Here is a 15,656-nt window from a genome sequence, read left to right on the forward strand (position 1 = left end):
TTGTGAGTGTCCACAAGAGTTATAACAACCATTTTTTATAAATTTTTTTTTTTAGGGAACCTCGGATTTGGATTTTTCAAGAATATTTTTTTAAATCTAATAGACCTAACATTGTGGAATATTTGTGACATAGTTGTGGATTTTTTTTTATCGTTTTTAAGAATATTTTACCAAGGACTGGAAGACTCGTGGGTTTTTTTTGAGAATAATTCTTTAGGGTCTACTTTTTTTTGAACATTTCTTCAAGGGCACTCAGATCCATACAAGTGAATTCTGTGAGAATGTTTTAAGGGATCACCAGAGCTATTTTCATGGATATAAAGAGTATTTTTATACCCTCAGCCATATGGCTAGAGAGGGTATATATCATTTGATACGGCCAAAACGTGCCTCATCGAAATAACCCTAGGTCTCTTTGGACCAAATCAGTTTCAGGACACTTGGAGTCGATCTAGCAATGTCCGTCCGACTGTCTATCTGGGTACATCGTAATATTATTGCCAAACTTGGATCGAGTTCGCAGATGGGCAATATCGGTCCACACTTCTGGTACCTCTCCCGCAAAATGACAGCATTTTCAAAGAAAATAATTTACTGCGCAGAAAGCGAAAGGATTATCCGATTTTGCTCCAACTTTGCTTATCCTAATATTTGCATCAGTGCTAGGTCAGGTGCGAAAATGGACAATATCGGTCCACTCCATCAAGTACGTCCTACACAATTATAAACCTTATAAAAGGAGTTGTAAGAGTCCGATTGTCTCCAAATTATCCACATCACAATATTTTTATCAATCCAACGTCGGTCCACTCCTTCGGGTACATCACCACCCCCCAAAAAAGGGTAGCATTTTTGAATATTCATGAAGCTCATAAAACACGAAATAAACATCCGATTCCATTTAGACTTGGCATATCTCAATATTTCTATTAATATAAGATCTGATATAAAGATGGTAGAGATCGGACCATTCCTTCTGGTACCCCACCCACAAAGGTTTAAAATTTTAAATAACCAAAACGATCTTAAAAAGTCCGAAAACTGCCTCCGGTTTTCTTCAAATTACACATCATAATATTTTTAGTAGGCCGAGGTCTGGTGTGAAGATGGGATATATCGGTCCAATCCTTCTGGTACCTCCTCAACATTTTGAGTATCCGCGAAGCTCATAAAACTCGAGAATAACGTCCGATTCCATTCAGACTTGATCCATCTCAATATTCCCGTCAACACAAGGTCTGTTATAAAGATGGTAGAGATCGCACCATTTCTTCTGCTACCTCCCCCATATACAATTCAAGATTTTGAAAAGCAAAACGCTCAAATAACGCAAAAGAAGCATCCAAATCCATCCATCTATCCATCTCCTCAAATTTACCTTTTACAAAGATTTTTGCTAACACAAGATCTGTTTTAAAGTTGACATATATCTGCGAACCCCTCCTGTTACAAAGTGTCAAATTTTTCTCTCAACCAGAAACCTGGGATGAATAATGAATGTATGATTCCCTTATAAAATTGGATATAAATGTTCGATTTCCTTCAAATGTTGCCTATACCAATATTTGTATCTGTATTAGATGAAATATGAAAATGGAATACTTCGGTCCGCTATATGTCATTTCACATTCCACATTTTCCAAAAATTATCACATATCTCATATAAAGTGAGGGAAGTAGTCGATTTGGTCCAAATCTGGTACGTTGTAATATTTATACAAGTCATAGGTCAGATACGAATTGGTCAATTTCGGCCAACTGCTTCAGAACCTCCCCCATAAAGGGTCAGCCTTTTAAAAAATTATAACTCAAGGCTGGGGGTATACACCTGTCGGTAAAACCGACTGATACTATTTTTGTGTGTTTCAAGAACTATCAGAACCATACTCGTGAATTACCTAAGAATTTTGCAAAAATATGTTTTGATCATAGATTTTTAAGAATATTAGGAAATATCTGAAAAAAAAATATTTCTTGAAAGGCTATCTGAGCTATATTCATGTTGTAAGGATATTTTATCAAGGGCAAGTATAACCATACTCGTAGATATTTTAAGAATATTTTCGAGGAAAGATTAGAGGTACAATCGTGGATTTTTTAAACATGTTTTTGAGCGAAAAACAAAGATATTTATGGTTTCATATTTTAAATTAAGAATTTTTGATAAAACCTATTGAAGCCATTTTTTAAGATTCTTTTTAAGGACTGTCGAAGGTAATAACCGAGGATTTTTGTAATAATTTTCTTAAAGGACCATAAGAATATTAGATGAACAATTAACATGGATTTAAAGAGTAATATTGATAGACTACCAATGATTTTTTGAAGAAGAAGACTTTTGAGCTATTGCCGAAGTCCAAATCGTAAATTTCTTTAGAAAATGTATTGAAGGGCCACAATAAACAGCTTCTAAGAAAGTCAATAAAAGTTCACACATTCAAGTTCATACCAGACAAAAATTCAAAGTTAAAAAAAAAAACAAGTTAAAAGTCGGGTTTGCCTACATATGTATACCCTCAGCCAATGTTCGATTATTTAAGTATATTTTGAATTCTGTTATGATTATTCAAATTGTAGGTTTCGAAGGAATGGGCCAACATTGTCCGTGGGGCCAATATTGTCGGACCTAAATGAATGATCTAAATATTGGGACGTGCCAGGTTTGGACTATATCGACTGTTTCCTTCACTTTATATGAGATATGTGAAATTTTTAAGAAAATGTTAAAATGAGCGTAAATTGCCAGACATAGTCGACCAACGTATTCCATTTTCATTTAGAACTTCATCTAATACAGATAAAAATATTGATATTGGCAAAATTACATTTGCTTTAGATTAAATGAATGTTTTAAGAGTATGATAATTATGAATAATATATAACATGTAAAAATTTTATAAAAATATTTATAGTATTTTTTTTTTTTTTTTTTTTTGTAGCCTCAAAAGCCCCGATACCCAATACCAGAAATTACCAATTTCCCCATATACAAATAAATCGATCACCAAAATCAGTCAAACCAATCCAATGAGCAACAACAATATAAACCCCCAACTCAAAAACCACACATTGCAAAAAATACGTACATGACCATACCTAATTATATTTCCCCATTTTTTTTTTTTTTGTTCTTTTTTCAGCAACAAGACATTGTTGTGAATCACGAAACGAAACTTTTAAGTTGCCTATAAAAACTAAGGCTCGTGTCGCTTCCGTCATCAGTTTCTATTGCACAAGGCTCTTAAAACAATTAGAAAATATCAATTTACATTTTTCAAAAGAAAAACACAACAACAAACAATGAAATTCAATACAATTTTTATTTTTGTTGCCCTAATTGTGGCTGCTTTCGTTGGCCAAAGTGAGGCTGGCTGGCTGAAGAAAGTCGGCAAGAAAATTGTAAGTTTTTAATTGGTGGAAAAAAGTAAATTCTTATTAAACAATATTTTTCTTCTAATTTAAGGAACGTGTTGGTCAACATACTCGTGATGCCACCATTCAAGGCCTTGGTGTCGCTCAACAGGCTGCAAATGTAGTTGCAACAGTCAAAGGAAAATAATCCCGCTAATTTAAATATTAAATTAATAAAGTAGATCCCAGTTCCAGGATGAATAATTAACTTTTGTACTGTCAACTCTTGTACGCTCTTCGTACATCCCCTAAAAAGATTAAACTTTTGAATAATAACTTTTATAAAATGTAAAAATAATGTCTTATGTTTTAAAACTTCTCGCATTTAGAACTGATGTGAATATGTGCTAAAATCGGTCCCCCAAAATAGACCAACATTGTTGAAAACCCTAACATAGGGCCTAAAGTTTTTCAACAATGTTGACCTCTTTTGGGAACCTATTTTGAAGATCGGACTCTCTTAAATCGATTTTTTTTAAATGTTAGTTTCGTGAAAATGTCATGGAAATTGTTCTAAATTTTAAATTCAAGAAAGATATATTAACATAATCTGCTCAAACTTGTGTATAGTCAATAATGCATTGGCGTTGGCGATAGTACATGCTAAATGTAGGAGAAAGTATAACTTTATGAACACACCAACACATACCTGAAATATTCGACTGCAAAAATGCCATTATGGAGTGCTGTAAAAGAGAAATAAAAATTTGTATTTAAAGTGGTATCAATAAATGGTTACAACGTTTACACAGTAACTCCAAGCGAGACTCGTACAGCTAAAGAAAAAAAAATAATTTTCTTATAACTTCCAAAAATCAAAATTTACAAAAAAAATGTAACAATCTTTTCGCAAAAACTATGTTCAATTTTTTTGGTATTCTTCTAACAAAGCTTTCTTCGAATCTTCTTTGCAAGATATGGTATGCTGGCGATTTTTCCATCAAGATAGCAACATAAATTTTCTATCGGGTTTACGTCTGGACTCTGGGCTGGTGTATCCATGACGTGGGGACAAAATAAAAAAATGCAACAAAGTCAAACGCATTAATTTTTATTTATTTTTTTTTTTTAATTTTATTCAATGAGAGCAAACAATGTCGGATATGGCATCAAATTTTAAAATAAGTTTAGTTTTGTTCGAATTGGTCACCTTTGAGACGAATTATGGCCTTCAAACGGCCAATGAAACCGTCACACGCTACCCGCTGTTGCTCTGCGTTATTTTGGACCCATTCCCGGCGAAACGTTTGCTTAAAATGGTCGACACTTTGTTATTTTTTAGAGCCAACCTTGCTTTCCAAAATACTCCAGACACAATAGTCCAACGTATTGGTATCCGGAGATTTTAGTGACCATTGTGCGCTGAAAAGAAGCGAGGAACCTCATTTTGTAATCATTCTTGGGTGGCGCGTGCTGAGTGCGATAGTGCTGAGTCCTGTTGGAATGTCCAAGGCCTGCGGCCAAAATATTTGCATGCCCAAGGCTTTTTATTAGCGCTGCTCAAGAAAAAATATCCCTTCCCAGTCAAATTTCTCTTTGCTTATTTAAATCAATAACAAAACAATGTTAAGTCTTTATTTACACAAATACTTTTTATCCAATTGCTTTATAAATTATTTTAGCAAACATTCGTGTTTAAAAACAATTCAATAGAATCGTCATATATAAAGAAAAACCGAACTTAAAATTTCTCTAAAATTATCTCTTTTTTCGACTCATGTTCTAGAACACGGTTTTGAGCAGGGCTGCTTTAATACACCCTCCAGAATATTTTCGCAATAATATTCGGCATTTATTCTGATACCACGGTCGATTAATACGAATGGAGAGCGACCATCGGCTGTTATGGCGGCCCACATCATCACCATGGCCGGCGCTTGAGTTCTGGTGGCCAACCCAAGGTGCATATTTTCAGTTGACCTCTTTGGCAAGTAAACACGATCATTTCGATCAAGTGCTTCTTACTTTTCTAACCATTTCTGCTAATGTTATTGTTTTCTTCCGTCCACTTCCTTGACGTCGTGCTACGCTACCAGTATCACGGTAACGAGCGATGGTACGAGACACAAAAGATTTATTCACATTTAAATGCTGAAGTGCTTTAATGATAGCCACTTGTGGTTTTCCAGCCAAATATAAAGAAATCACACTATCACGCTTGAATTCTATCACGAATAACTTTTTTCTATGCTGGCGGATTTTTCAATCGAGATAGCTCCATAAATTCCCTATGGGGTTTATGTCTGGACTCTGGGTTGGTGTTTCCATGACGTGGTGACAATTATAAAGCAGCCATGACCTCACTTTATAACCCTTGTGTTTCAGATCATTGTCTTGATAAAAATTATAATCTTTTCTAAAGCCGAGCTTTCCCTTATAGAACGGCAAAATTTCTTTCAATGAAATACACCAGGTTCGGAGACTGAAAATGAACCCCACTCGATAACTGACCCGCGCTTCATAGTTTTTGCAAGGAGCGTTTCAGTTGCCTTGCTCCATACATAAAGTCTGCCATCTGAACCAAAAAGGTTGAATTTGCTCTCGTCCGTCAACAGCACATTCTTTTGAAAATAAAAAATAATTTTTTTTCTTCTTGATTTCGCTTGCTGAGTAGAGGTTAATGTCTAGCTCTTCTTCCTTGGTAATTCAACTTATGTAGTATATTTCTTATTGTTTGAGGGCAACATACTTTTCCCAAATCCTTTTCAGCAATTTTCACGAGTTTCGGTGCACTCAAAAATGAATCCTTTTTGATCCAAAATATACTTCTCATCACTCAAGGTAAATATTCTATTATTTGTCGTTTTTGACTTATTTCCTACACATACATCTATTTTGAACCGTTTTATGATGTACTGAACTGTAAATCGGCTTATATTAACAATCTCAGATATCTCACTTAGCGATTTATGGAATTTGTAATGTTTATTTACTAAATATCTCACATCAACAGTGGCCTTCCCTTTTTTTAGTTTTTTAATATTTACGTCAGTAAGTTACACAACACGTGGAATTTTGTGATAAATTAGTTTTTAGGGACTTCCGCAAATACATTTTCCAAAAACAATCGCGGGGAGTTGGACGCAGTTCGAAACAGGGTTGTCGTATATCAGGTTTCGTTCTCTAGTTCCCGAATAATAGCAACTTAAACTAATCTGCTCATTTCCAATTTATTGGTAGATGTTGCACATAAATGGTCTTCCTAGATCTGGAACCAATATTCAACAAATATTTAACGAAATCAGCGTTAACGAAATAGTCAAAAGTGCGTCTTTACTGTGTTTCTGAATTCTCCAAAAAGTCACTGAAACTGACATTTTCGTATTTTGTCTACAAAAGTTGGCACACTATTTCACATATTGAATATTTTTGGATGGCCATCCAAAACTGCTTGGCTTTTGCAATGTCCGGTAACCCCCATTCAAATGTGCCTGAGGACCGGGCGATAATTACGACCTGCTGAAAATTTTGCAGTTTTTTGGTCCATTTCAACCCCTAAATATATGGCGATCATCTCTAAAAAGGGTAGGCTTCTATTCAGACCCTCATCTTATCCCCATGCAAAATTTCGTAAGGATCGGGCCATAAGTGCGATCTGTATATGATATCCTGATATCTTAACTACTTAGTTTTGTTAGCTGTAGAAATATTACCAAATGTTTAATTCAAAATTAAAATATGTCAAAAATATGACAAAATTGAAAAAATATGAGAACATTTTACAAAATCAATATTTTCAGCTTTAGAGAGATATTTTTATGCGATTTTTTAGACGTTTTATCTTTCCTGCCAGGAGGCCATTCTGAATTAATGAGAACTGTCGAAATCAGTTCAGTCGTTCTCTACATATAAGAGATCTTTCAAGCATATCTTCTTTGATAGACATATATACCGCACATATTTTTCTATATATCCGATTTGTTGGATGTTAACATCAATGTAAAGATCAGAAATAACCTTGTCATGGCTTTGTGATTTCGCCGGGATTTAAAATATTCGCGGTTTAATGAAAAATGTTAAATTTTTTCAACACAAAATATATGGTCTATTTTACCCGCTAAATATTATCCGATGACCACCCTAATTGGTAGGCTTCTTCCCCGCCCTAAACTCTAGCTACATACGAAATTCCGCGTCGATTGGTTTATTATTGCGACCTGTATAGCTACTGCAAAATCCGATATTTTTCAGTATTTGGTCCATTTCAACCCCTAAACATTTGGCGATCATCTCCAAAAGAAATAGGCTTCTATTCTGACCCTAACCCCACCTCCATTTTAAATTTCGTGAAGATCGGACCATAATTGCGACCTGTAGAGTGATTACAAATTAACATGGACAGACGGACGGACGGACATACATAGCTAGATCGACTCAGCTCGGCGAGCTAGGAAGATCCATATATACTTTCCTATGTGGGAAACCAATATTTCGTGGTGTTACATAAATTCTGGCCCAATCAAACTTATAATACCCCCAACGCATAGTGTTGTAGGGTATAAAAATACAGGTTTTTCTGGTAGTGAATTTGATAACAATCATATATTGCATGAAAGAAAATTGTTTGCTAAGTGTACGAGTTTTGCTTGGAGCTACTGAAGCTCAATTATGTTTTACCGAAAAGGGACTTTAAACACTTTTTTAAAAGTTTTTCCGTTGAAGTTGGCTATTTTTGAGGAAAATAGTAAGTTTTTACTTGAAAGAGGCGCCTGAAAATGTCTCAAACTTCCTCGGCCCACAAACATACTTTTTTACATTTTTATTTTCCTTGATGGCTTTTCATTTTTTAATATCCAAAAAATTTACAATTTTTGCATTGAGTTTGTTTATAAAAATAACTTATTCATCTACTTATGCTAACAGTTCTTGTTATAAAATAAAAAATATTGATTTATTTCCCCTTCAACGTTGCAGCTACATTCGCTGCCTGCTGGGCAACGCCAATGGCTTGAATGGTAGCATCACGCGTGTGCTGGCCAACACGTTCCTATTAATTATAATAAACAAGAAGTTAGCAAAAAATTAATTTATTCACAACACAGTAGTATACTTACAATTTTTTTGCCAATCTTTTTTAACCATCCCGCTTGGCTGTGACTAACAAAGATAGCCAAAACAGCGGCAACCAAGAGAAAGATTTTGCTAAAGTTCATTCTGATATTCTTTTGTACGTATCGAAAAGGAATTGTGGTTGTGTTTAAGCTTTACTTTGCTCTGTGTTCGATGACAAACTGATGACGCACTCAACTGAAACCTTAGCTTTTATAGGCTACCGCATATTCGAAAATGTGTTCTTAGTTTCTTTTGTGTAGAATAAGGAAATACAATATAATGCGGGGAATCACTTTGAGAGGAATCTACGGGAATGCGTATTTCCCCCCCAACAAAGAGTTTTTTTGATCAGTGACGTTATTATTGTTGATGTTTGTGCAGCCTCCTTTTTTGTGTAAAAAAAATTGTGGATCTACATCTGATAATTAACCTTGACAGTGATCTCTGCGTAGATGGGTTGTAATTGATGAGAGAAGATACTTTTAAAAGAGGGAATTCCCTCTACAAAGAAAACAATATTTCGATTTTTTTTTTCTTCTTTGAGGCAACAGTTTTGTTATATTCACGTAAGATGAAAAAAATCAGTGAACTGCAGATAAGAAATTGAATTACATACCGACGTTGCAGTAAAAACAATAACAACAAGGTAAAAAGTACATCTGTCAGGCAAATCCGACCTCAGCCATTGTTCGATTATTGAAATATATTTTGAGTACAGTAATGATTATTTATATTTTTGACCCTCTATGGAGTAGGCTCCGAGGGAATGGACCAATATTGTCCATTTGATATCGGACATAAAGAAATCTGAAATAATTATTGCGACACGTCAAGTTTGGGCAATATCAATTACTTCCTTCACTTAATATGAGAAATGTGATCATTTAAAAAAAAATGAAAAAAAGTTCGTGTGGAGCCAAATATAAAGGGTGAGATAAAAAAACTGCAATTAAGTCGCTCGTTACCGTGAAACTGGTAGCGTAGCCCGACGACAAGGAATTGAACTGAAGAAAACAGCAACATCAGCAGAAATGGTTCGAAAAGTAAAGAAGCAACTTGATCGAAACCCGCGTCGCAGTGGCCGAAAAATGGCTCGTGAGCTGAACATATCGTAATATTCCATTCGGCAAATATTGAAAGAAGAACTCAGGGTAAAGCCAATGAAATTCCAAAAAGTGCAAGAACTTATCCCACAACAGAAAGAAAATAGACTCAAAAGAGCTAAAGAGTTGCTTCGCTTGGCCGAACGTGGTGAACTGTTGAATTTGGTTTTCTCCGATGAGAAAACATTCGTTGTCCAGCAGTTTGTAACCAAACAAAATGATCGAGTTCACTTGCCAAAGAGGTCAGCTGAAAATGTGCACCTTCGGCACCACCTCAAGCAAGCTCTTCGCTGGGAATTGACCAAAATACCGCAGAGCAACATTCGGGCAGCGTGTGACGTTTTCATTGGCCGTTTGAAGACCATAATTCGTGCCAAAGGTGACCAATTCGAACAAATCTAAACTTATTCTAAAATTTGATGCTATTTCCGACATTTTTTGCTTTAATTCAATAAAATTAAAAAAAAATTAAAATTATGGCGATTAACTTTGTTGCAGTTTTCTCTCTCACAGGAGTGGACCGATATATTCCATCTTAACACCAGACATTGGTTTAATAAAAATATTGTGATGTGTGTAATTTGAAGACAATCGGACTCTTACATCACCTTTTATGAGTTATAATTATTCAAAGTTTTGACTCTTTGTGGGGGAGGTACTCGATGGAGTAGACCGATATTGTCCATTTTCCCACCTGACGTAGCACTAATGCAAAATTAGGATCTGCGAATTTGGAGCAAAATCGGATTATATTTTCTCTTTCTGTGCAGTAAAATACTTTTTTTTTAATCTCCACCTTTTGTGGGGGAGGTGCCAGAAGATATGGACGATATTGCCCATCTCCGAACTCGATCTAAGTTTGATAATAATATTACGAAGTACTAAGTTTGACAAAATCGAATACTCCCTACAATAGTTATCGTGCGCTCCTGCCAGCCAGAGGAACGGACGGACATCGCTAGATCGCTCCAAATGTCTTCAAACGGAGACCAAAGAGACCTAAGGTCTAAAACCGTTATTTCGACCAGACACGTTTTGACCGTATCAAATTACATATAATTACATCAACCTTTTTTCTCAGCAAATCAAATTACAACAAGTAAAAAAGCAGTAAGTTCGGCTGGGCCGAACTTTGAATATCCTCCACCATTTGGAAAGAACTAGAAAATTTTGAAAAAAAAATAATAAAATCTATTAAAAATTCTGTTAAAATCTTTAAAATACCTGATACCGGAAGTTGCCGATATATGGGGGGATATACGATATTGTGGACCTATATAGAGAATTTTCTGTCAGGGGGTAAAGTACTCACAAAAAACCCCTCGTATAAAATTTCAGACAATTCCGTTGAAAATGTGGCTAAAATGATCAAAATACCGAATATCGAGGGGTGCGTTTTATATGGGGGACGTACGATATCGTTAACCTATATAGAGAATTCTCTATCAGTGGGGAAAGTGCTCACAAGGAACTCCTTGTGTGGATTATCATACAATTCTGTTTAAAAATACGGCTAAAATCATCAAAATACAGAATATCGGGGGATACCGTTATATGGGGGCTATACGATATCGTGGACCTATATAGATAATTCTCTTCCGAGGTATAAAGTACTCAAAAGGGACTCCTTGTGTGGAATTTCGGACAATTCCGTTGAAAAATGTGGGTGAAATCATCTAAATACTGAATATCGGGGGTACCGTTATATGGGGGTGCTCTCTCGGGGGTAAAGTACTCACAAGGGACTTCTTCTGTGTATTTTCAGACTATACGATATCGTGGACCTATATAGATAATTCTTATCCGAGGTATAAAGTATTCACAAGGAACCCCTTGAGTGGATTTTCAGACCATTCCATTAGAAAATATGGCTAACATCATCAAAATACAGAATATCGGGGGTACCGTTATATGGGGGCTATACGATATCGTGGACCGATATAGCTCATCTTCGAACTTGACCTGCCTGCAGATAGAAGAGAGATCTGTGTAAAATTTTAGCTTCCTATCTTAGTTCGGTTAGACTGTAGCATGATTACAAATGACGGACAGGGCTTAGAATTTTACGCTGATCAAGAATATATATATACTTTGTTAGGTCTAAAATGATTATTTCGGAATGACGAACTTAATATACCCTCCATACTATGTATGGTGGAGGGTATAAAAAACTCGATTACAAAACCTTGAAACATCCACTATTCAAGCCGTTGAGAGGTATTCCAAAAAAGAATAACGATTTTGAATAGAAATGCTTGAAAAATACTCTTAAAAATCCGGTAGGAGAGTAGGAAAAAATACGGGAGGTACCAGAAATCGTAAACCTACATATCACGTTGTCATATTTAATTTGAGAAAAATTTTTGTTTTGGTTTTTCAAAGTCCTGACTTTTTGTGTGAGGGGTACCAGCAAGAATGGACTAATACATTCTAGTTCATCGGTCAAGTTGTTTGGTTTCATAACTTTTAAAAATTTTTAAGCTATTGAAGGATAGTAACCAGAAGCAGTGGACCGCCATTTTTATTTCATTGTTCACACAAGATGTAATGTAGACAAAATTTGTTCTCATCTGACTTAAACGGGTACCCCTGAAGAATTCTATGAGATACTTCTTTTTTTTTGTTTTGAAAACGTTGAACTTTTGTGGGGGAGTCATTAGAAGTAAACCAAGTTCTTTATCTTCAAACTTGATATAAGTAAATAAAATATTTTAAGCTGTACGCTAGATAATTTAAGTAGTTTCGAAATGGTCATTATAGACTAATCTACTTTTCATTCATTTCATTACAAGCTCGCATGTATATGACATCGTATGTCCAATATTTGATCAATTTGCTAATTTCTAATTCATAATAAATGAACTATTTTTTATACAGACAACGGGAAAGTATACCAAGCTGAATAAACAAAAATAGTTGGAATCAAAAGCATTATGAAAAAGTAATTTTTGCGGCAAAATGTGTTTTCTGAACATACTTTGCGGAATCACCCACAAACAATTTTTCGAAAAGTAAATCCCCGCATTAAAGATCCCTTTTTTGTCAAACAGAAAGAAACCACACATCTTGAAACAATGAATGATGGCTATAAAAGCCAAGTTCATTTTCAAAATCTACATCAGTTGGTAGTCATATTCTAAACAAGCAAAAGCTTTCCGCAGTCTTTACAAACGACCACAACATGAATTTCAATAAACTATTCGTTTTCGTGGCCTTAGTCTTGGCTGTGTGTATTGGACAAAGTGAAGCTGGTTGGCTGAAAAAAATCGGCAAGAAAATTGTAAGTAACAATTGTTTTTGAAAACACTTAATTCGAAAATGAATAATATTTTCTTATTGTTTTCATAGGAACGTGTTGGCCAACATACCCGTGATGCCACAATCCAAACTATTGGTGTGGCCCAACAAGCAGCTAATGTTGCCGCTACATTGAAGGGCAAATAATTGCAGATGTTATTAGTTTAAAACAAGTTAGCATTAAATAGTCGATTAATTTATTTATTTTAATAAAGTTAAAAATGAACAAATAAAAATTTCAAAAGCATTCTCTTTATAAAACGGGAAATTCAAGTTCTTAGCAGTCTACGTTTGGGATAACCCCATTTTAATGCAAAGTCGTATTCATTCATTAATATGGAGATATAACATTAATATGGAAATCTAACTTCCACAACAAATTACGGAAATATTTCACATTCAAACGTTTGGTGACAGTGGCACATACTTTCATCATTACTACACCTTTTTCCGTTGTAATTCGAATCATTTTTCGAATTATTTTAGCTGCAATTCGAGAATTCCAATTCCAAATTAACATCGGATACCATTCAGACTTGGTACATCTCACTAGTTCCACCAACACAAGATCTGTTATAAAGGTGGTAGAGATCGAACCATTTCTTCTTTCTTCTCTTCTTTCAAAAGTTTTAGAAAAACAAAACGCTCAAGAACTCTCTTCAAATTTCACACATACAAACATTTTTGCTAACACATGATCTGTTCTGAAGATGATATATATATCTGCGAACCCCTTCTGGTACCTCACAATTTGCGACAATTTGCAATACTTTTATCTGTCATAACTTGCGAAACAATTCGGCGAATCGTTGCAACTTGCTATATCTAAATATTTCTCTCAAAAAAACTGCAACAAAGTCAAACGCCATAATTTTTAATTTTTTATACCTATTGAATGAAAACAAAAAATGTCGGAAATAGTATCAAACTTTAGAATAAGTTTAGATTTGTTCGAATTGATCACCTTTGGCACGAAGTATGGCCTTCAAACGGCCAATGAAACCCTCATTCCCGACCAAGTGCTTGCTTGACGTGATTGACACTTTGGTATTTTTTAGTACCAGCATTGCTTTTCAAAATACTCCAACGGATTGATATCCGGAGATTTTGGTGGCCATTGTGCGAGGAACCTCATTTTGTAACCATACTTGGGTGGCGCGTGCTGAGTCTGATGGTGCTGAGTCCTGTTGGAATGTCCAAGATCTGCGGCCAAAATGTTTGCGTGCCCAAGGCTTTAATACACCTTCTAGAATATTTTTGCGATCATATTCGGCATTTATTCTGATGACACGGTCGATTAATACGAGCGGAGAGCGATCATCGGCTGTTACGGCGACCCTCACCGTCAGCATGGCCGGCGCTTGAGTTCTGGTGGCCAGCCGAAGGTGCAGATTTTCAGCTGACCTCTTTGGCAAGTAAACACGATCATTTTGTTTACAAACTGCAGGACAACGAATGTTTTCTCATCGAAGAAAACTAAATTCGACAGTTCACCACTTTCGGCCAAGCGAAGCAACTCTTTAGCTGTTTTGAGTCTATTTTCTTTCCGTTGCAGTTCAGTGCTTTTTAGAATTTCAATGCTTTACTCCGAGCTCATTTTCCAATATATGCTGAATGGAATATTCCGATATGTTCAGCTCACAAGCCATTCTTCGGCCACTGGGACGCGGGTTTCGATAAAGTCGCTTCTTTACTTTTCGAACCATTTCTCCTGATATTGCTGTTTTCTTCCGTCCACTTCCTTGACGTCGGGCTACGCTACCAGTATCACGGCAACGAGCGATGGTACGAGACACAAAAGATTCATTCACATTTAAATGCTGGAGTGCTCTAGCGATAGTCACTTGTGGTTTTCCAGCCAAATATAAAGAAATCACACTATCACGCTTCAATTCCATCACAAATATTTTTCTCCTGGAAAATTCTCACCAAAATGCTTTTGTACGCTCGTAAACAATATAATGAGCTGTCACTGGAATAAATTTAACCGCTGTCGGACGAGTGGCTTGGAAATGGCAGCAGTCTGAAGTTGGTTGCAGTTTTTTAATCTCACCCTGTATATATGATAAATTTAAAAAGTAAGCAGGATTTCTGTTATAAAAATCTATACTGAGTCGTCCAATGTTTAGTAACAATTTCTCAAGACTGAGAGACTGAACTGATCTCCCAATATCGTCAGAGTCTGTACTTATTATAAAAATTATTCAATATAAAATAAATGAATTATAACAAAAACACCTTTTATATTTAGTTTTAAATTTTTATTTTAATAAATAACTTAAAAATAATAAATAAAAATAAAATCAATTCTCTATTTTAACACTTTTATATTTTCCTTATTTTCCTTTCAAAGTTGCAGCCACATTTGCCGCTTGCTGGGCAACGCCAATGGCTTGAATAGTGGCATCGCGGGTATGTTGTCCGACACGTTCCTAATAGAAAAATAAGAAATTATATGTATTGAAATTCTAACTCCTAAATGATATTTAATTCACTTACAATTTTCTTGCCAATCTTTTTCAGCCATCCCGCTTCACTATGGCCAACAAAGACAGCCAATACCAAGGCAACAAAGACAAGCAATTTTTTGAAGTTCATGATGATGGTTTTTAATTTTGTGATTGTGTGTTGTGTTTAAGCTTTAGTTTGTTTTAAGTTTGATAGTAAACTGATGACGATCTCGTGAGCAAACTGAGCTTTTATATTCGACACAAACATATGATAAGCAATGGTAGTGACACATTTTGTATTGGATTCTTTTTTGTTTAATAAGGAAACACAAATTGGGGGATT

General features: G+C 35.3%; 4 protein-coding genes across 4 annotated transcripts; 2 read left to right on the top strand and 2 right to left on the bottom strand.

Annotated features, from left to right (window-relative positions):
• The first annotated feature begins 3,208 nt into the window (after positions 1-3,208).
• On the top strand, positions 3,209-3,709 carry LOC131805439 (cecropin-A2-like). Its single transcript, XM_059128590.1, has 2 exons — positions 3,209-3,399; positions 3,464-3,709. Exons 1-2 carry the CDS (start codon positions 3,301-3,303, stop codon positions 3,557-3,559), a joined length of 195 nt encoding a protein of 64 aa, XP_058984573.1. The 5' UTR covers positions 3,209-3,300; the 3' UTR covers positions 3,560-3,709.
• Positions 3,710-8,155: 4,446 nt separating this feature from the next.
• On the bottom strand, positions 8,156-8,660 carry LOC101889116 (sarcotoxin-1C). Its single transcript, XM_005179657.4, has 2 exons — positions 8,466-8,660; positions 8,156-8,398 (listed from the first exon to the last, which is right to left on the bottom strand). The coding sequence occupies exons 1-2, from the start codon at positions 8,562-8,564 to the stop codon at positions 8,303-8,305; spliced, it is 195 nt and encodes a 64-aa protein (XP_005179714.2). The 5' UTR covers positions 8,565-8,660; the 3' UTR covers positions 8,156-8,302.
• Positions 8,661-12,672: 4,012 nt separating this feature from the next.
• On the top strand, positions 12,673-13,099 carry LOC105261417 (cecropin-A2). Its single transcript, XM_005179643.4, has 2 exons — positions 12,673-12,846; positions 12,915-13,099. The coding sequence occupies exons 1-2, from the start codon at positions 12,748-12,750 to the stop codon at positions 13,008-13,010; spliced, it is 195 nt and encodes a 64-aa protein (XP_005179700.1). The 5' UTR covers positions 12,673-12,747; the 3' UTR covers positions 13,011-13,099.
• A 2,003-nt stretch (positions 13,100-15,102) lies between these two features.
• On the bottom strand, positions 15,103-15,614 carry LOC101901352 (sarcotoxin-1C). Its single transcript, XM_005179644.4, has 2 exons — positions 15,363-15,614; positions 15,103-15,295 (listed from the first exon to the last, which is right to left on the bottom strand). Exons 1-2 carry the CDS (start codon positions 15,459-15,461, stop codon positions 15,200-15,202), a joined length of 195 nt encoding a protein of 64 aa, XP_005179701.2. The 5' UTR covers positions 15,462-15,614; the 3' UTR covers positions 15,103-15,199.
• Between the last annotated feature and the right edge of the window lie 42 nt (positions 15,615-15,656).

The sequence above is a fragment of the Musca domestica genome, unplaced genomic scaffold (genome assembly GCF_030504385.1).
Source record: "Musca domestica strain aabys unplaced genomic scaffold, Musca_domestica.polishedcontigs.V.1.1 106, whole genome shotgun sequence".
Taxonomy (NCBI): domain Eukaryota; kingdom Metazoa; phylum Arthropoda; class Insecta; order Diptera; family Muscidae; genus Musca; species Musca domestica.

Bases quoted from the DNA above. Each gene is read 5' to 3' on its own strand.
- LOC131805439 (XM_059128590.1), top strand. From the start codon at position 3,301: ATGAAATTCAATACAATTTTTATTTTTGTTGCCCTAATTGTGGCTGCT. The intron at 3,400-3,463 runs GTAAGTTTTTAA...TTCTAATTTAAG, and splicing joins AGAAAGTCGGCAAGAAAATT to GAACGTGTTGGTCAACATAC.
- LOC101889116 (XM_005179657.4), bottom strand. From the start codon at position 8,564: ATGAACTTTAGCAAAATCTTTCTCTTGGTTGCCGCTGTTTTGGCTATC. The intron at 8,399-8,465 runs GTAAGTATACTA...TATAATTAATAG, and splicing joins AAAAGATTGGCAAAAAAATT to GAACGTGTTGGCCAGCACAC.
- LOC105261417 (XM_005179643.4), top strand. From the start codon at position 12,748: ATGAATTTCAATAAACTATTCGTTTTCGTGGCCTTAGTCTTGGCTGTG. The intron at 12,847-12,914 runs GTAAGTAACAAT...TTGTTTTCATAG, and splicing joins AAAAAATCGGCAAGAAAATT to GAACGTGTTGGCCAACATAC.
- LOC101901352 (XM_005179644.4), bottom strand. From the start codon at position 15,461: ATGAACTTCAAAAAATTGCTTGTCTTTGTTGCCTTGGTATTGGCTGTC. The intron at 15,296-15,362 runs GTAAGTGAATTA...TTTTTCTATTAG, and splicing joins AAAAGATTGGCAAGAAAATT to GAACGTGTCGGACAACATAC.